The 21,397-nt window shown below is 44.5% G+C and overlaps 1 protein-coding gene across 1 annotated transcript in view; it reads right to left on the bottom strand.

The window, feature by feature from the left end:
- The window catches only part of ABHD2 (abhydrolase domain containing 2), an 83,134-nt gene that overhangs the window by 48,850 nt on the left and 12,887 nt on the right, over positions 1-21,397 (bottom strand). The window contains exons 2-3 of the mRNA XM_003788664.3: positions 7,214-7,310; positions 4,289-4,488 (exon numbers count right to left, since the gene is read on the bottom strand). Coding sequence (XP_003788712.1) covers positions 4,289-4,482 — 194 coding nt within the window. The 5' untranslated portion in view covers positions 4,483-4,488; positions 7,214-7,310. The remainder of the gene's footprint in view (positions 1-4,288; positions 4,489-7,213; positions 7,311-21,397) is intronic.

Raw genomic sequence — 21,397 nt, 5'->3', positions numbered from 1 at the left:
AAAAAAAAAAAACAAAAAAAACTGAATCATTAGGTAAATATTGATCTGTTGCTAAGTGAACAGGAGACAAATCATCCCAATGAAGCAGTTTTCCCAGACATTAAAAGAGTCATTCATAATGTATCTTTGTCAACTATCTCAAAACAGATTTTCAAATTGACTTTCAAACTGACTCTCTTAACATCCTTTCAATGTTCACCTTTCATCAACTTTTTTTTTCTACACCAGAACAGCAAGAGGATGTGTCCTGATCCTGCACATAAATCATAATAACTGGTTGTTTGCAGGCAACATTACTGGGTCAGATCAAGTGTGTTGTAAATCAGTTAACTAAAATCCCAGCCTGCATAAGCGCTTGCGAAGGCTGCAAATAAGCTTCCTTGTAGGAAAAAATCTTCAAAGTCCCAGCAGAAGCACTTTTACCCCTAACAGACATGTTTCCTGCCCTTAACTTCAAACACATGGCAGGCTGTTACAGAAATGTGACACAGAGAAAGAATATCAGGGGACATTGGTTTCCGACAGAGTGACAGAGAAAGAGGATCATGTGGGAATAGAAGGGGACGGTCTTGTTAATGACCCGCTTCACAGTCTGGCCTCTTACTGCTCTCTGCCTCTGTTCTCTCACCTGAACCTCAGGAAAAGTCCCTGTCCACTTCCAATGGATAAGAAGGGGACCGATGCTGAAGTCAACTCCAGTTTGGGTTCAGTTCCCCTCTCTACTAATTCCCAATTCCCTTGTCCTTAAAAGGAGAAGAAAAATGATTCTAACCTCAAAGTTGGTAAGAGAATTAAATGGTACAATGTCTGTGAGAGGTACCCAACAAATTTTAAATGGAGTGACATGGACAAAAAGAGAAATGTGAAAACATTTCCATGATGTCCTACATGAACACAGGAAATCCTGATTCCTAAAACTAGAATCTAAATCAGAAATCAGAGGTCAGGGCCAGGCACGGTGGCTCAGGCCTGTAATTAGGAATTCAAAACCAACCTGAGCAAGAGTGAGACCCTGTCTCTATTAAAAATGAAAAACTGGCTCTGCGCCTGTGGCTCAAGCGGCTAAGGCACCAGCCACATATACCTGAGCTGGCAGGTTCAAATCCAGCCCGGGCCCACCAAACAACAATGACGGCTGCAACCAAAAAACAGTTAGGCCAACGTTATGGCGGGTGCCTATAATCTCTGCTACTTGGGAAGCGGAGGCAGGAGAATCACTTGAGCCCAGAAGTTGGAGGTTGCTGTGAGCTGTGATGTGACGGCACTCTACCCAGGTGACAGCTTGCGGCTCTACCTCAAAAAAAAAAAAAAAAATACATAAATGAAAAACTGAGGCAAAAATATCACTTGAACCCAAGAGTTTGAGGTTGCTGTGAGCTATGACATCACAGTGCTCTACTGAGGGCAACAAAGTAAGACTTTGTCTCAAAAAAAAAAAAAGAAAGAAAAAAAAACTAGAGGTTAGTTAAAAGTTAGAAGAGGAATGAAATGAATTCTTTGGCCTTTAATCATTTGTCATCTTCAAGTCAGAGTGCCTGGGTATTTGGAATTTAGCTGCTTAAGTGATGTTCCAACATGCTCTAAGAGGGCTGATCTTGTAATCAAAGGTTTTGAAAGGGCTCGGCGCCTGTGGCTCAAGTGGCTAAGGCGCCAGCCACATACACCTAAGGCGGAGGGTTCGAATCCCCGGCCCGGGCCCGCCAACACAACAATGATGGCTGCAACCAAAAAATGGCTAGGCATTGTGGCGAGCGCCTGTAGTCCCAGCCACTTGGGAGGCTGAGGCAGGAGACTGGCTTGAGCCCAGGAGTTGGAGGTTGCTGTGAGTGTGATGCCATGGCACTCTACCCAGGGGGATAGCTTGAGGCTCTGTCTCAAAAAAAAAAAAAAAAAAAGGTTTTGAAAGTAAATGGTTTCTGAGGAATTTGGCCTTCACATCAGAGCTAATTTCTAAACATCAGGTCTGTCTTTTTTCTAGACTGACCTCTACCCTCCCTAGTTCAAGCTTTACCAGGAGAGAGAACGGCAATTGGCCAGTGACTGGGGACTCCATGCTAATACCAGTGGCTCAAGTTGGTGCTAACATTCTACACACAGCCATGAGGTCCAAGGATGGGGCCAGGAATGCACCTCCATAACAGGAGGTAGGTGGGGACATCTCAAAAGAGGTCATGGCACCAGGTCAGCACCTTAGGCTGCTCATTAAGAAAGTATGCCAGGGAGAGGAAAAAACCAAAGGGAAACTGTTGAACTTTATTGATTATCTTAAAAAGAAAGAATAAAAGGAATCAGCTTTTATAATCAGCTTTCTTTTACACTTTGAACAATTAGTATGGAATCAAACCTTACATGAAGCTTTTCCAGAGCCTGGCCAATAGCAGCTTTTCTCTGGCTTCCTCCCTCTAATTACTCAGGAACCAAAGCTGGGTGGCAATTTGCACTCATCTGCATATAAATTTGCAGAGTTTGGAATATTTTAGTTTTCAAAAGCTCTCTAAAAATGAGATGACCAAGGAACTGAGCTTGGCGGTTCTATGCAATCTAAATTGGGAGTATATGTCACTAGCCAGTCCAAATTAATTAATCATTTAAATTAAGTATTGAAGTATTGAATATGAAAAATGCTGGACAATTTTCAAAACATGTAGACACTACACACATCCTATTTTATACAGCATATTTTTAACTGCAGAGACTACATGAGAACACCATGTCCTTGGTCTTATGCTTGGTGGCAGAGCCTACTATAATGTAATGTCCCCTTAGTAGAGGCAGTTCCAAATTCAATATGATCACATTAATGTGGTACATGGCACTCTACCACTATTAGGCAACATCTCTCCTGACTTGGGATTATGGCATCACCGTCACAACTATGAGAAAACCCCACACAAACACCCAGAGCCCAAGGCGGTAGCTCTTCACCCTGGTCTAACAGCATGTGAAAATTAACTAGACAACTAGACAAAGAAAAAACCCAAATTTTCAGATGTTTCTGTTATCCATTTGTCTACTGTTAGAAGAAAATCATTCACCCAGTATCGTTAACACCAAAAGAGGGGGTGAGAGGTGATATAAGGAGGGAGGAAAAAGCTTCTATCACTATGCATCAAATCTCAGAAACTTCCAGTCATGTGCTGAGAGGACTGTTTGAGGGAGATGGCTCTCTCTGCAGCTGCAGGGTAAGGAGGCACAGATGGAGGGGAGGAACCATGAAGAGGCCAGAGTGATGAACAACAATGGGGAAGGACTGAGGAATCCAGACTGACTGGGAGCACATGGCACGCTTTGTGCATGAGGCCTGCATAGAGTGCCAGAAGGAAGACACACTTATTCACAAGACATCGACAGGGAAAAATTTAACACCACATCTCTTCAAAATATTATGTGTGACACAGAGTGCAGATTTTCTCTCTCTCTCTCTCTCTCTCTTTTTTTGAGACACAGGCTCTCACTCCATCACCCTGGGTAGAGTGCTGCGGTGCAGTAGCTCACAGCAACCTCAAATTTCTGGGTTTAAGCAATCCTCCTGTGTCAGCCTCACAAGTAGCTGGGACTACAGGCACCTACCACAACATTGGGCTAGTTTTTCTATTTTTAGTAGAGATAGGAAGGAGGGGGTCTCGCTCCTGTTCAGGCTGATCTGGAACACCTAAGTTCAAGCAGTCCACCCACCTTGGCCTCCCATAGTGCTAGGATTACAGGCGTGAGCCACCAAGCCCGCCCCAGATACTTTTCATTTTACAGCTATGGTTCCTTCTACCAAAAGCAGTGCCCGCCCTGCTGCCTCCAAAATACAGATCTGGGCTTCTGTGGGGAAATCCGGTTCACTTGGACAAAAGCACTCTCTATAAGTGCATTCCTTTAACTAACCTCGATATGTTTTTTAATAAGGTGGATGGAGAATATCCAGCTAATAGGCCTCTGCTTTTATGCTTATTAATTACTTAGAGCAAGGATGGCTTCTCTGTCCTAGAACTGGCAACAGGGCATTTGTAAAAGGACAGAATATTGTCCTAGTTTTCTCTATCTACCTAAAAGTGATACTGTTTTCTGCAAAGTCCTTGTCATGGATGATGACACCATACTGCGGGGGAAGGGATGCTTCTAGGCAACAAAGATCTGATTCTCTCTTGCCCTCCAGGATTCAAACACCAGACTGCTATCAAAACTGTGGCTATTTTAACATCACTGATGCCTTAAGCATGCATTGTGAAAAGATCTTTGAACATTACAAAAGCCAACTAGATCAGCAGGTGGGCACACAGAGGACATGAAGTCTACTCACTCTTTGGTCAGCAGAGGACAGGACTTGAGTAGAAAGCGTGAGAGCCCCGAGTCCTGGAAGTAGAGGTCAGGGGGGGCTGTGGGGCTCTTCAGGTTCAAACACCGGACGATCACGTACAGCACGGCAGCTACTACGGCCAGCTTCACCCCATCAAACACGGCCGGGAGCTCAGGGGTCTCCAGCATGGCATTCATCTTGATCTGGGGAGCACAGGGACAGGGCTGGGTTTATATCCACAGTGAGGAGGAGTGGAGCCTTCCCCACACTACAGAGGCACGTCCTGCTAAGAGACAAAGCCAGCAATGGCAGGCCATGATCCAGATGCATCCACAGGGTCTCCCAGGCAGATGCCATCAGCACCTCACCACCACTAATGGCCTGGCAACCACCCAATCACAAACACACAGCCCTTAGTGCTGATAGACCCAGTACTGTGCTATTTTCTTTTATAATCTCATGAGTTTTTCCAAGCTGAGCAAATGCTGAGAATAGTGTCCTTTTGAGAGGAGAAAAAGAGGCAGGAGCAGGACTGGGCTAGCACTTTGATTTCTGTTACTAGGCCACATCAGTTCTCTCTGTAGACTTAATCTGCACCTAGTGTACCAGGTGTTTATTAAGTGTTGTGTTTACAGCCTCAGACAGAAACATGGGACGGGACTGCGGGGGCCACCAGGTGTGGCTGCTGCCTACTGGCCCTACCCTATTATTTTCAGAGCAAGCTGAGATAAAGCGACCTCAGCCTGACCCAGCCATCTGCTCCACAAAAGGCCCTGGTGCTGAGTCTAGTTCAAACTCAGCCCAGGTTGCAACGGTCCTGGCTCCTGATGGTTTCAGGCAGTGTGACATGAGCTCAGCCTGCAGAAGCTACCCAACTGTAGCCATTAGTCCAAAATGAGGCTAAAAGTAGAAAAATTGAACCACTAGATCAAAATTTAAAACTAGAGCCCAGAAAATGTGCATGTATTTCTGGCTTTAGCTTTCCTAATGTTCACCTTTTGAAGTAGCTTTTCCGTATCTCTCTCTCTTACACACACACACATCCTACTTCAAACATATCAAACCCAAATATCAGTAACAACAAAAGCAACATCAACAAAAACCCAGTATTTTCCTAGTCGTTGGGCAGAAAACAGAACATCCACTGTTACCTTAAAAATTAGGGAAACCACAAGCTAACAAAAAGGAAAAAATGGTAACTCTCCCAGCCAGGGTAGCTATGGCAACAGTTTCCCCTGGAATGGTTTCAAGTAGCCTCTGCTGGAAACAGTGAGCTCTCCTGGCCAGTGGTGGTGACAGAAGAAGCAGGACAAAACAATCTCCAAAAAATGTGCTTCGGGTAAAACTGATTGAACTCTCCTGAGACACATGGCAAGTCCCAAGAGGACTCAAAAACTCTTTTCTAAAATTGAGGTGACTTTGGCAAATAAAGGGCCTGACTACACTGCAGACAATCTCTGGCAAGGGTTCCAACTCAGTGAGGAAAGAAAACTGAAGGTCACAGGCCCTTAACTAGCCTCCTTCTTTCTAACTAGCAAGAAAACAATTTTTAAAAACTTTACCTGGCCGGGCACAGTGGCTCACTCCTGTAATCCTAGCACTCTGGGAGGCTGCGGAGGGTAGACTGCCTGAGTTCAGGAATTCAAGACCAGCTTGAGCCAGAGTGAGACTCTATCTCTACTAAAAATAGAAAAACTAGCTGGTGTTGTGGGGGCGTGCATAGTCCCAGCTACTCGGGAGGCTGAGGCAGGAGAACTACTTGAGTCCAGGAATTTGCGGGTGCTGTGAGCTATATGACTCCACTGTACTCTAACTTGAGGGAGACTGAGTGAGACTCTGTCTCAAAAAAACAAAACAAAACAAACAAAAACAACCAAAAACCCTTTATCTGACGCAATTTGAGATCAAGGCTAGACCTCAGAATATACTCTCAGCTATGGTGAACTTTCATGAGCAAACAGTTTTCTGAGAACTTAACTTCTGGTGGCTTGGTGCCCGTAGCTCAGCGGCTAGGACACCAGCCACATACGCCAGAGCTGGCAGGTTCAAACCCAGCCCAGGCCCGCCAAACAACAATGACAACTATAACCAAAAAATAGCCGGGCACTGTGGTGGGCGCCTATAGTCCCAGCTACTTGGGAGGCTGAGGCAAGAGAATCACTTAAGCCCCAGAGTTGGCGGTTGCTGTGAGCTGTGATGCCACAGCACTCTACTAAGGGTGACATACTGAGACCCTGTCTTTTTTTTTTTTTGCAGCTTTTTTTTTGGCCAGGGCTGAGTTTGAACCTGCCAGCTCTGGCATATGTGGCCAGTGCCCTACTCCTTTGAGCCACAGGCACCGCCCAAGTGAGACCCTGTCTCAAAAAAAAAACAACTTAACTTCTGGTGATGTGTTACCTTACTCCTGGTGACATCCCCTGAAAGCTGTCTACAACCCCCTAAAACAAGGATCCTTAACTTGGGGTCTGTGAGTCCCTATGGGATTCTAGGGCCTTTTAGTCAGATTCTCAAAGGGGTCTGTGGCCTAAAACCATACACAGCACTGCACTAATATGCTGGATGGGTTTAACCTGCATCTTCCATCCCTCACCTTTCTACAGCCGTGACACACATGCCAATCAAATGGTTTTTAAACAAAGAGCCAAGATGGGACAGCTTTTTAACATAGCAGAGGGCCAAAAACAAAATCCATCAGAAACCCCAAAGTTTCTCTGCCTACGTGCTGGTAATTCCTTGTTGCTTCTTCTGGAAAGACAGCAGGGCAATGCAGTACATGGTTTTACCAGTTTCCTTGTTGGCCTTGAGTAGACTTAACGAACTAAAAAAATAAAACAAACAGGCCCTTCTCTTCCCATTCCTATTCACTGTTTCCTAACACAGAGAGAGGTAGAGAAGAAAAGCAAAAACAAGCATCTTTGTAATACATACCTATATCACTTATTCTTCTCACTGTGAATGTGAATTTTCTTTGAAGAGTTGTATAGTCAGGCTGGTCTGAGATCTCTTATTCAAACTAATGTAAAAGCTGAAAAGATTGAATAGTGATCTTTTAAAGCGTGAAAAAAAGCAGTGTAATTGAAACATAGCACAGTGTAAGTTGCTCTATATTTAAAACCTTTAGGGAAAAAGATAATTTAATTAACATGTATGGCACAATTGCGGACATCTGGCCATTTTAACGCATCTGCTGGGGGAAGCCTTTGTGAATCCACCAAGACTGACAGGCTCTGATTTTCAGGACAAGTTTTCTGCTATGTTCATAACTCTGGCTAGAGCAAAGTCACCCTTTACCCATTATCTCATAGCATAATCTTCAGAATGAACAGGACAGGTATCATCTCTAGGTGACCAATGAAATAACTTAGCAAAGCTTTAGCTCAAGACAGTCCAACCAGTTGGCTCATTTGTTCTCTTCCAAACATATAGCAATTACAGAAAAAATATGAGCTGAGAAAAGCAAAAGGGCACAGATGGTGTCAAAATCAATGTGCTGGGCCAGGTACCCACTCATGGCACTTGGGAGGCTGAGAGAGAGGATCACTTGAGCCCAGGAGTTCAAGACCAGCCTGGGCAACACAGCAAGACCCTGTCTCAAAAACAAAAACAAACAAGCGAAAACCAAGAAACAGAACAGGGCCCAAAGCAATGGGTGGGGGGCTGCACTGCTTGCCTGCACTGTCTTGGTCCAGGCTAGGGGTCAGAGGATGGCTGCTTAGGGACACCAGGAACTAAAAGCGCTCACTGTGACCTGGGGGACCAGAATCAAGTGTACTATGAGAACCTGCTAAAAGACTTATGGCTTCCAAAGCAGCAGAAGCAGCAAAAAGAGAATATGGGGGAAATAGCCAATGTTTGTGCAGCACTATGTATGTGCCAAGCTTTGTTCTTCAAACTTAACATATACTAACTCACATAATCCATCTCACACCCTGAGAGGTAGATGCTATTATCACCCCATTTTACAGAGGAGGAAACTGAGGCATAACTTGCCCACGGTCACATAGCTGGTATATAGAAAAGCCAGGATTTGGCTCGGCGCCTATAGCTCAACCGGCTAAGGCGCCAGCCACATACACCTAAGGTGGCAGGTTCGAGTCCCCAGCCCGGACCCACCAAAACAACAATGACAGCTGCAACCAATGGCCAGGCGTTGTGGCGGGCGCCTGTGGTCCCAGCTACTTGGGAGGCGGAGGCAGGAGACTCGCTTGAGCCCAGGAGTTGGAGGTTGCTGTGAGCTATAAGGCCACGGCACTCTACCCAGGGGGACAGCTTGAGGCTCTGTCTCAAAAAAAAAAAAAAAAAAAGAAAGAAAAGCCAGTATTTATATCTGACCCCAGAAACCTTCCTCTTAACCACCATACTATGCTACTTGAAGACAGGAAAAGCAGAGAGAGAGAGAAGCAAGCAGGCAAGAAAATGGATGGTACAGGAAACACAAGACACCAGAGGCTTGCCTGGAGTCATATAGCTATAAGTAACAGAGTTGGGATTCAAGCCCCAATTTTTTCTGATTCTACCACACCAAACTGATTTAAGAAGAAAGTGAAAGCCAGCTGAAGGAAAGAATCTATTAACCTTCAAAGCAGTCTTGCCCAATTTCAAATCTTTATTATCTCCTCATCTTCTAGACAGATTAGTCACAGAGGACAGGGCCATGGTGAGGAAGGGCCTGAAGAGCAAAGCCTCAGGCCACATCACAGGCCACCTGACCTCACCAGGCTTGGCTGCCAAATGGAAAACAGGCCATGGACCAAATCAAAGATCCTAAACTGGCAGCCCAGGGGTTGGCGCTGCATTTGGCTGGCATTTAAAAAAATTGAATTTATTAGTTGCCAAGTTATAAACACCAGGGGATTTCAGATAAAAAGCTAGATCTCTGATTTCTCTTGAAATAAAATCAAAAGATTTGCAACATAGAGTCAGCCTCCTCACACAGCAAGAAAATGAATGGAGCTGAACAGGCCACCTCCTTTAGACAGACCACGCTCTCCAGAGGTGGCCGCAGTCTCTACCACTCCCTATCACAGTGCTCAACACTGACCCCCGACCCAGTTTAATCATTTGTGGCATCTGAATGACCCCAGTAGGCATCAGAATATGCAACCTTTGCAGAAAACTATCAAAGGTCCCTTCTCACCTTGGATAAGAAGGAGAATTGACTGAATATTCAAGAACAGTGTTATCAGTCCATGTATAAATGATGAAGTTATAGAAAAAATTATGGAAAAGCCAAGTGGCAAAGCTCATAGGGATAAAAAGATATAGTACCTTTTATTTGTTGATATTTACATTGACATTTGTTTACACTTTAACTCTTCCCACAAACTATTTGAGATGGCTTTGACGAGACACCCTTACTAAATATGTATGCATAAAGGAAGAGTCAGAAATGTGGCAGACTGCTGCTTGCTTCCCAATTTTAAGGGCCCCCTCCAACTTTAGTAACAGAAGCCTGAGAAATTTGCCCAGCCAAAAACACAATGTACCTCAGACTCCCTTGCAGCTAGGTGACTCCCTATGACCAGATTCTGGAGGGCCTGGTCTGATTTCTAAGAAGGCTTCTTAAAAGGCAGGAAGTTAATCCTTCTTCTGCCCTTTTCCCTTCCTGCACCCCTGGAATGCAGACAATATGGCTGCACCTCCAAGAGCCATCTTGGGTCATCAAGTCACTCCAAGGGCTCCATTAAGAGGACAGCAGAGTAGAAAGACAGAATTCTGAGACCTTGACAATTAAATGGAGCCATCACATCAGACCTAGACTGCTTGTCTCAGGACTTCTTTTATGAGAGAATAAACAGTTGAAGCCACTGTGACTTTGAGGCTCTTTACTCTGCAGTTTCTAATGATAAAGGAGGAAATCCTATATACCCACATCTTTATGAAGGCAAACATTGCCAGGTTCTAATAGTATTTGCAATTTCACTTTTTTCTATTCTCCAGAATTCATAATGGCTAATAATATTTTTGTCATTAGGAAAAAAAAAGCTTTAAAATAGCAACTACGAAAATCTAAGAAATTTTAAAAACCTGAAGAAGGATAATACATACGTCAACATACACAATAATTATGTATGTGATTAAACTTAGAATGTATCTGAGCTTTCTGACTGTTGGGGGAAAAGTAAAACCCAGTCAGACCTATGGTTCTCTGAAATGGAAAGAAAGCTTATGTGCTGTGCCCTTATTTCCAGAAACATGACAGCTACTCAGCAGAAACAGGGCTTTTCTGCTATGGAATGATTAAAAAAATGCGGGACTTTACATAAGAGGACCTTGAGTGATGTGATAGACAACGTCCTCCCACAACCTTTTTAATAGCAAATTCAGTAGAGAATTAATTTCCTCAACCCTTGAAAAACGCCAAGTTTTTAAAATTCAATTCAACTCAGAGAAAGCAATCCTATGAGAGATTTCTAATTATTGTGGTCCAGATATGCAGCCTTGATCCAAGGTGCCAACCTAATGTCCTGAGGAGCAGGTCAGCTCTCTTACATGTCCCCAGGGACATCACCCTTGTGTTTTAGCAGGATTAAGGATCTGACTAACTCTTGTGGGCCTAGCATTTTTCAAGATAGCAATTAAGTAGAGTTCTCTTTTAACCGAGGAGAAAAGAAGTTTATGTTCAGGCGAAATGCACTTTAGAAACTCAAAGTCAAGAATAATTAGTCCAGGGAAAAAATAACCAGGAAAGGACTTATGGAGAAGCTAAATCTAGAAACTGGCCTTAGCGAATGAAGTACAGTTGGCCCTCCTTATCTGCAGATTCAACCAACTGGGGATGGTTGAAATATTTGAAAACAAACAAACAATGTAACCATCAAAAAATAACACAATTTTGGCTCGGCGCCTGTGGCTCAAGCGGCTAAGGCGCCAGCCACATACACCTAAGGTGGCAGGTTCGAATCCCCAGTCCAGGCCCGCCAAACAACAATGATGGCTGCAACCAAAAAATGGCCGGGCGTTGTGGCCTGTGGTCCCAGCTACTTGGGAGGCTGAGGCAAGAGACTCGCTTGAGCCCAGGAGTTGGAGGTTGCTGTGAGCGTGATGCCATGGCACTCTACCCAGGGGGATAGCTTGAGGCTCCATCTCAAAAAAACCAAACAAACACAATTTTAAAATAAATGCAATACACTATAACAACTATTTACATAGCATTTACATTTTATTATGTAATATAAGTAACTTAGAGACTATTTAAAGTATACAGGAGGAAGCACATAGATTATATGCAAATACTACGCCATTTTATGTCAGGGACTTGAGCAGCCTTAGATTTTGGTATCCTCAGGGGTCCTGGAACTAAGCTCCCACAGATACAGAGGAATGACTGTATAGAATTTAGAAGTGTGTTATAAAGTATACACATACACACATACACACACACACATTTACATATGTATGTATGTATTAAACCAAGAATTATCAGGCAATTTCAGAACAAAGCTCTTCACCTTCATTTTAACTTATCTTGCTGCAATCTATTTTATGGTACTTTTTCTTTCCAAGTCTGAGTTGCCACTAAATGTTAATATTCTGAACTTGTTCTAAACATAAGAAACTCAAATTTCATTATATTATTTCATGTGTCACTCCTTCTTTTCTAGGCAGGTGAAATCCATTTAAAATAAACATCAGGTAGCCAAGACAGGGGGAAAAAGTCACACAGAAAGGCAAGAGGGCCAGGTACATGAAAAAGGAAAAGGAAGCTCTCCCCATCCCCACCCCAACCCTCACTCCACCTCTATAATGGGCTGGGCTTCCTACCTACCAAGTAGCAATCCTTCCTCAGCGACTGGCCCCACACCTCCCCCCACCTTTTTATGACTGGAATTTAATGTAGTCAAAATTGCACTTGTAGCCTCCACATTAACAAAGGAACCCAAGGTGCAGCCAGAGGCCCACATCTATTCATCAAAGGAATTCTCAGTATTGCTCTTGGTCTCTAAGACGTGCCTGACTGGTATTTCTACTGGTGGTGAAGGCCTGGGTTATGCCTCCCACACTCTCATTGCTCTTCCCTGGCTAAGAGCATTATTTTAAGATGGAGGCACAGATGCAGAAAGAAACAGGGCCACTGCACTGGAAGAAGCTCCAGTCTGGGGGCTCTGAGATCTGGGTCCTAGTGTCTACTCTGCCCCTTCCTGGCTGGTGATCTTGAATGAGTCTCTTAAGCTTTTGGACCCTTAAAGGCCTCATCTGTAAAATGAAATGGTTAGGCTCAGCACCTGTAGCTCAAATTGGCTAAAACACCAGCCACATACATCAAACCTGGCAGGTTCAAATCCAGCCCTGGCCTGCCAACAACAATGATAACTACAACCAAAAAACAGCCGGGCTTTGTGGCAGGCGCCTGTAGCCCCAGCTACTTGGGAGGCTGAGGCAACAGAATCGCTTAAGCCCAAGAGTTGGAGGTTACTGTGAGCTGTGATGCCACAGCACTCTACCCAGGGTAACAGCTCTAGGCTGTTTCAAAAAAAAAAAAAAAAAAATGAGAGGGTTATATTAGAAGGAGATGAAACCAAAAGTCTCTTTTGGCTAAAAATGTCTGAGATTCTAGGGATAGAATTGCAGCCCTTGGCTAAAGCGCACAAGAAAAAACTATCACTGTACTCTGTAACAGAAAATGACCCGTTTTCCCAGCCTGCTTCATGGACCATTTTACAATAAAATTCATAAGAACTAACAACCCTCAGGGTCTTTGTTCTTTCTTCAAATAAATTAAATAATTATATATATTCAGCTGTGCCATTTACACCGATAATTTCACCATATTTACTCCACTTGCATGGGCTAGTGAGTTCAGCCTTGGAATATCAACATTCACTGATAATACAAAACTTACAGTGAAAAAAAAACAAACTGAGCAGAGATCTCAAACACAGAAAACCCAAAATTCATGTCTCCCTGGAACCTGTGACTAAGACCTCATTTGGAACAGGTCTCTGCAGATATAAGCAAGTTAAAATGGGGTCATACTGGTTATAGGAGGTCCTAACCCCATGACTGGTATCCTTGTAAAAAGAGAGAAATTTGGAGACTGAGATGTAGACACATAGGGGAGAGGGCGATGTGAAGACAGAAGTAGAGACTAGAGCAGAAATATTCAACCGGTGTGCTGTGGCATGCTGGTGTGCTGTGAGAGGATCTTATGTATGCCACAAAAAAATTTAAAGATCATTAATTAATTTTCCAAAGAAGTTCAAAGCACAGTAAGTATGTATTTTTTTTTAACTCTTTTTTTGGATCAACATAATTTAAGTGTGCCACGGAAGTTTAAGTGTGGTGTGAGTTAAAAACGTTGAACAACACTGGACTAGAGTGATGTGTCTACAGCCAAGGAATACCAAAGAATGCAGGACCACCAGACTCGAGGAGACAGGCATGGAACTGACTGTCCCTCAGAGCCCAAGGGGAGCCAATCTTGCTGACCCCTTGCTTTCAAACTTCTAGCTTCTGGGTGGCGCCTGTGGCTCAAAGCCCCATATACCAGAGGTGGTGGGTTCAAACCCAGCCCTGGTCAAAAAAAAAAAACTTCTAGCTTCCAGAACTGTGAGAGAACATGCCCCAATTACCTCTCATGACTCAAGTTCCACACTCCTTTTCTTTAGAGGATGAGGGAGCTTTTGAACGACTCCCTGTCGCTCAGATAAGCTCCTATTGGTTCAGGTGGAGATTGGCCATTTACCATGAACATCCATAGACAACGTGTTAGCACAGTACAAACTGTATTCTATAAAAAATATTTATTGGTTTGGCTTTTTTTGCCTCCGTGATTCAGCTGTCAGAACCATCCTCTCCTTTCCTGTTAGTTATCAGCAAAGTGAGGACGCTGAGAGATGAAGACATCTGTGGAGGAAGTCTTTCTTCCTTACAACTCCAAAGGACCTAGCACAACAAGTTCCCACACTTATGTGGGTCCCAAGGCAAATATCTCTCAAAGAAAACCAAACCAAACCAAACTCCTAGGATTTCTCTGTTCCAGTTCCAATCTGGTTGAAGACATGGCTTTGGTTTAGGTTCCAGTCCTGAAACAGCCAGTGTAAAATCCCGCCACAGTGTTTGTTCCTAGGCAAGCTCCTTAATCCCTCTGGCCACCATGTGTAACATGTTATGCGTACAATAAGTAGTTCACAATATTAACTATTACCATCACCACTACTGAACTCTCTCCTGTTTTGCCTCAGTAGGCCACAGGATCTGACAGACAGAAATCACCATAAAACATACTCTGTCCTAACCGACAGAGAGGGCTCATTAATGATGAAATCACTAGATGACCAACTGCTTGAGCTCCTCCAAGTTTAAAATGAATCCCAGGACGTACTCGTCTTGATTCTTCTAAAATGGAGGCATGGGGTGGCGCTTGTGGCTCAAGGAGTAGGGTGCCGGCCCCATATACTGGGGGTGGTGGGTTCAAACCTGGCCCTGGCCAAAAACTGCAAAAATAAAAAATAAAATGGAAGCATGTTACATTAATAAATCACTAGATAATAAGTAGTGATCATCAAGTTCCAATAATAGTTCCAAGATTGTTGTTTTTGTTTCTATGGTAAAATGGGTCATTGATGGCTCATGCCTGGAATCCCAGCACTTGGGAAGCTGAGGGGGGCAGATTGCCTGAACTCACAGGTTCCAGACCAGCCTGAGCCAGAGCAAGATCCCACCTCTAAAAATAACCAGGCATTGTGGTGGGCACCTGTAGTCCCAGCTACTTAGGAGGCTAAGGCAAGAGAATGGCTTACGCCCAGGAGTTTGACCTTGGTGTGAGCTATGATGCCACAGCCCGCTACCAAGGGCAACAAAGTAAGACTGTGTCTCAAAAAAAAAAAAAAAAAAAGGGCCATTGGCAGTGTGCAGCTGGACCCCCCCTTCTCCTGACATACACACTTGCTCTTTTAACCCTAACCCTCTCTCTCCTTCCCATGGAGAGGCTGCCCCTCACCTGTACCTCCTCCCTGCAGGCAAATCCTCCTTGCCTGGCCCGGCTCTCCCAGCAAACCTCAATGCTCTGCAATAAAACCCTCAGCCAGCACAACAGGCCTTTGGCAGACTTTGTTCCTCAAAACTACCCTGTGAAGGTGTCAAGAGAAGGACGGAATAAGGCCACGGCATGCTGCCACAAAAACATGGTCTGTTTCCATTACATGTCATCCCAACTTTCAGCCTTTGGTGGTAAATTAGATAAAAGTGGTCAGCCCTAGATGTAGGCAGCATGACTCCTCTGAGGAGAAAGTAAGGGTTGGAAAGGGTCCGCTTCTCCCTCATTTATCTGCCATTTAACTAAAGAAGTCAGAGCTGTGACAGAAAAAAATAATGCCTTTCTGCAGGGGGTGAAAACAAGCCCAGAAGATTACAGGGAAAAAGCCCAGACGCCCCCGCGAGACGAGACGTGTCTGTGCGCCCTCTGAGTCAGTCACTGCCGTGGGGATGGGAGAGCCTCGGAGACACTGTTAGGAGGCTCTGGAACTACACAGTCCTGATGATCTGGACCCTGTTCTCGCTGCTGGTGAGGTTTATCATTCCTAAACGAGTGAGCATGCTGACCGGCAGCCACAGGACTGCCTCTTAGCACATCCACATCGGTTTAGTCACAGACAGCTGTGCGGGACAGTCTAGGGAGTGCTCAAATACTCCAGCTTTTGAAAGACACCCCTTCCTACCACTACCTCAGGCTGGAAGTGACAGGAAAGCCCTGGCAATAATACGGCTAATCATGTTTTCAAGAGATGCCAAGGGACATTTGTGTTTGAATATTAATCACTGAGTACCTAGATGCTTTTGTTCTGCAACTCAAGCTAAGGGAGCCACCCTGAAAGGTCGGGAGCAGGTCACCACACCTGGAAGTGGCTGGTGGCAGGGAGGATAAAAGCAACGAAGAAGGAGAAAGCCTCTTGGTGATCTCGTCCATCTCTTACAAATCAGGTCTTACAAGGTAAAGGGATCGTCTGAAGGCCCACGCGATTTGGTAAAGCAGTAGTGGAGGAATTCAGAGATGATTTTAATAGCAAATTTCAGGATTAGAACCTTGAAATTCCTTTTTTGTGTGAACTCGTGTGATAATAGTTTTATTTGGCCACATTCTTCCGCAAAGTCATATAGTCACACACTTAACCTGCTGGAATTTCAGAAAATGGCCTAATGTTCCCAGGAAGAGGAGTTACCCGAGGCAGGAAAATGTAGACCTCACATTTAAATGTCAGAAATGGCTACTAACCCACAAGTTTACACAAAAGAAAGTCACCAAACTAAAAATATCTGAAGACTGAGTCACCAGTGAAACGCGTACATCTAATTGAGCACTTTACATGCCCCTACTAGGATACCAGAGGGAAGCTGGCCCTTCCCATTTCAAATAACCCTGCTGGAAGAGTAGTGCTTTCTACAAGAGAACGGGTAAGCACTTAGTAAAATCACAGACAAAACTGCTCACCACTGAGAAACCATTCAATCCATACCTGAGAACAAACAAAAATATCATAACCCAGGTGTTTCCTCTGTGAAGATTCTGGATTTTCTAAGAGAATAAACCCCTTAAAAGTGAGATTTAACATCTGTAAACTTTGCATTATAGAAAAAAAACTACATTGTACTTAAATTCTGTAAATATCAAAAACAAAGTCTTTCAGTTTACCAGAACCCACCAAACACCAGCAGTGAGTTTACCAGATTTTTTTCTTTTTTGAGACAGAGTCTCACTACGTCACCCTTGGTAGAGTACTGTGGCATCACAGCTCACAGCAACCTCTAACTCCTGGGCTTAAGCGATTCTCTTGCCTTGGCCTCCCGTGTAGCTGGGACTAGAGGCGCCTGCCACAGTGCCCGGATATTTTGTTGTTGTTGTTGTTGCAGTTGTCATTGTGTTTAGCTGGCCTGGGCTGGGTTCAAACCACCAACCTCGGTGCATGTGGCCGGCGCTGTAACCACTGTGCTATGGGCCTTTACCAGAATTTTTTTTTTTTTTTTTTTTTTGTCGAGACAGAGTTCCACCCTGTGCCCTGAGCAGAGGGCAGTGGCGTCGGAGCTCACTGCAACCTCAGGCTCCGGCTGCGGGCATCCTGCTGCCTCAGCCTCCGAGGCCGCTGGGATTACAGGCGCTCGCCGCGGCGCCCAGCTGGGTTTTTCCATTTTTTTAATGAGTCTGGGTCTCACTTTCGCTCAGGCGAGTCTCGAACTCCTGAGCTTGAGCATTCCTCCCTCCTCAGCCTCCCACACTGCTGGGATTACAGGCGTGAGCCACCGCGCCTGGCCAGAATTTTTAAGAGAGGTGTACAACCAAGGAGAAGAGCATCTCCAGATTATTGTACAAAGGAAACTTCCAGGGCATGTCCTGGGAATGATACAGATCCCACCTCCTCTTCCATGTCTGCAAACACACTTCCAGAAGGAGGAAAGGGAGCTGCGGTGGGATGTGGTGGCACAGCCCTTGACTGAAGAACACTAACCCCCTGAAACTCACTAAGGCAGGAAAAGAAGAAAATTTCAGCCAGAGCTCCAACAGAAAATGTCTTATAGCTACTCTTAGTTAATGAGAAAATAAAAATAGTTGGGAGTCTCCATTCCTCAGCGTCTGGTTTCCCGAGGCCCCCAGTGCCAGATCAAAGCACACTACTTGGCTAACATGCTTTGGGGCCTGTAATGAGAGCATTAACGCATGCAGCCCATTGTAACTCTGACAATCCTGCATTTCACCATAGCAGGCCTCAAGAAGTAGATCTGGGAGGAAACCTGAACATTGGCCAATCCCCTCAAGCTTCTCCAAAAAGAAACTTAACTCTGCCAGCTCACTCTCTCCTGCCTCTCCCAGTTCTGTGCCCCCTAATGATAAATTCTGCGGCCTGAGAGCGTTTGCTCCCAACAGAGCCTGTAACACAGGGACAGATAGCAGGAAAACCTCTGGACTTCCTGCCCTTCGAAGACTGAGAGAAGGGTCTAGGGTCAACATTATACAGTATGCACACAATTTTAAGGCATGCTTTACTTATTTCTGTAGGTAGAAACAGCATCTCCTGCCCGTATAGAGCAGCAGGATTGGTGGTCATATGGATTCCATCAGGACCAAGTCTTAGAACATCAATGCCACCAACTAAATGCAGATAAACATGGAGGACAGATTTGCACTCAGGCCCCTGGGTTAAAAATAAAAGGAAAAGTGTTGTGAGACAGTCACCCTATCTGGGTGCACAGCTAGCCCCACCACTGGGGCTAATTATTTCATGAATGCTACCTATTATACTTCTTTCCCAGCCCCCATGGAGGTAAGAATGAAGCTGATGCCTTTGGTACTTGTGGAGAATGGAGTGGAATAAGAGAAGGAGGGTTTAGTTTGTAAAATGTTACCCACAGTGCTACTGACACTTTTTCAGTAGGTTCTATACTCTTCATTCACAAATGAAGAGGATATATGCAGATCTACATATAATTACACACTAAACTCTAAAGTTCCAACTATAAATACTAGAGGAATTCAAACAAAGGAGGCAGAAAGGAGACGAACTCCTAGTTGGGGAACCACAGGAAGAGATGGAAGAGAGGAGAAGGTGAGAAGGAGGGGTGGACACAGACATTGTTGGGCTCACAGCTGAGCCAAGGCCCAAGGATGCTGGGCAGTCAGGAATGGGTAGCCAGGACAGGAGGAATGGTTTGGGAGGAGAGGCAATGAGTCATTGAGAAACAAAGCTTTAGCACTTCACTTCAGGGGAAATTCTTCCAGATGTCAGCCTGGAAAACAGTGCCACACATGTGCTGCCTTGGCCATGTGCACTGGGCTGTGCCTATCATGTTGTTTTTGTGAGGGACTGACATGAGGATGTAGGTGTGAGCAGCATTTACTCAGTTACAGGTAACCTGACTCGTGGCTGTTAGACAAGCACTGTCATTCACCACTGGAGCATCCAACTAGTTTTGTACAAACTGTTGAACTAAAAAAAAAATCTTCATTGCGGGCCTATCTCCTCCAGGCCCTAAAAATCATACCATTTCCTACCTCACATTTTGTAAGTACTCTTTCATAACTAGAAAATTTTCTAGTCTCATCTCTATATAAAAGTGATGATTCACATCTCTTTAATTTCTTTCTTTCTTTCTTTTTTTGAGACAGAGTCTCACTCTGTTGCCCTAGCTAGAATGCAGTGGCATAATCATAGCTCACAGCAACCTCAAACTCCTGACTCAAGTAATCCTCCTGCCTCAGTGCCATGAGTAGCTGGACCACATGCTCGTGCCACCATACCTGGCTAAGTTTTCTATTTTTGGTAGACACGGGTCTTACTGTATGTAACTCAGGCTGGTCTCAAATTCCTGAGCTCAAGTGATTCTCCTGCCTCGGCCTCCCAGAGTACTATGATTACATGTGTGAGCCACCGTGTTGGCCTCTTTAATTTCTTTTGGGGATTCTGGTTTATGCTCTTCTGATTGAATCGTCATGTTTCAATCTACACAAATTTGAATTTAAGGTGTTGAGCATGTAATGGGCACTCTATAAAAATTTACCAATTGATTGATATTTAGCATCACCATTGTGATTCCTTGAATAAAAAATTTCTTATCAAATTATTACATTAGGTACAAAAGTAAAAGGCTTTATGAGTAACTGCCATAGCTCCACATGACCTGGGCTTTCAGCGACATCTGGGTATTTTTTTTTTTTTTTTTGAGACAGGAGCCTCAAGCTGTCCCCCTGGGTAGAGTACTGTGGCTTCACAGCTCACAGCAACCTCCAACTCCTGGGCTCAAGTGACTCTCCTGTCTTAGCCTCCCAAGTAGCTGGGACCACAGGAGCCCGCCACAATGCCCGGCTATTTTCTGGTTGCAGCCGTCATTGTTGTTTGCCAGGCTGGGCTGGATTTGAACCCGCCACCTTGGGTGTATGTGGCTGGCGCCTTAGCCACTTGAGCCATAGGCACCAAGCCGACATCTGGGTATTTTAAAGAACATTGCAAAATTCACGCAAATAATTATCTACCCAAAAGGAAAGTTTCCACTTGTCAGCGTTCAGAGGATAGTATGTCCCATGCCATATTTCTTTTAGTCCTTTCTCCATTTGTAAAGAACATTTTACTAGGCTCAAAGAGTTACAAATTTACTCTAGAAACTGCTGTCTCACAAATGAAAGATAATTCAAAGTGAAAACAGGCTGTTCTAGGTAGCTGAAGGAAAGAAAGGCTCCCAAAGAGAGGGTAGATGGAAATGTACCCATTGATAGCTGGTATTCAGATGAACATTGAAAGACCATGAGAAGACCCATGATTTCTGCTACTCCTTTAAAACATCCAATGTAACAAACTGTCTACGATATTTTCCAACTGATATAAATTTGAATGTAATCAATCTTAGGTTAATCTCAACCAAAGGGTTAGTGGAATTATAAAATAAGGTTCCTTTTTAACACTAAGGAAAATGGAAAAATCTTTCCTCAAATATATGTAATACTCTGAAGACAACTTTGTGGAAATAGGTAGGAACACCTGGGATTACCAAGATTCCTGCTTCAGTGAGAGGCTTTATGTTGGTGTGCACTGATGGCCGGGTAGATGGGCTTCTTTCAGACTTTGGGGACAGACAGATATGGCCTGAATCTCAGTTACAACCTCTTGCTCTGTGCCTTTGGGCAAGTTTCTTAACCTCTTGGGATTCAGTTTCCTTACCCATTAAATGAGGGTAGTCAGGCCTTCCTTGAAGAGTCACTGTGAGGCGCAAATAGGATAGTGAAGGTGAAGCACCCTATACCAGAGTGTCTGGGTATTACAACAGAAATTAGAAATACAAACACAATGCTCACCAGGGAAGGCAAAGGTGAGACTCACTACATTCATCCACCAAGGTTAGAGGATCCCAGTCTAGAGCCAAATGTCTAGTCCTCAAGGGTGGTTTGTCTGGCCTCTGGCTTGCCTATGAATAATCACTACCGGCTTGGTGCCTATAGCTCAACCGGCTAAGGCGCCAGCCACGTACACCTAAGGTGGCGGGTTCCAATCCCCAGCCTGGACCCGCCAAACAACAATGACGGCTGCAACCAAGGAATAGCCAGGCGTTGTGGCAGGTGCTTGTGGTCCCAGCTACTTGGGAGGCGGAGGCAGGAGACTCGCTTGAGCCCAGGAGTTGGAGGTTGCTGTG

This window comes from Otolemur garnettii, unplaced genomic scaffold (assembly GCF_000181295.1).
Source record: "Otolemur garnettii isolate 467f Iridium unplaced genomic scaffold, OtoGar3 scaffold00029, whole genome shotgun sequence".
NCBI classification, from domain to species: Eukaryota; Metazoa; Chordata; class Mammalia; order Primates; family Galagidae; genus Otolemur; species Otolemur garnettii.
This window is presented reverse-complemented; position numbering and strand designations above follow the sequence as displayed.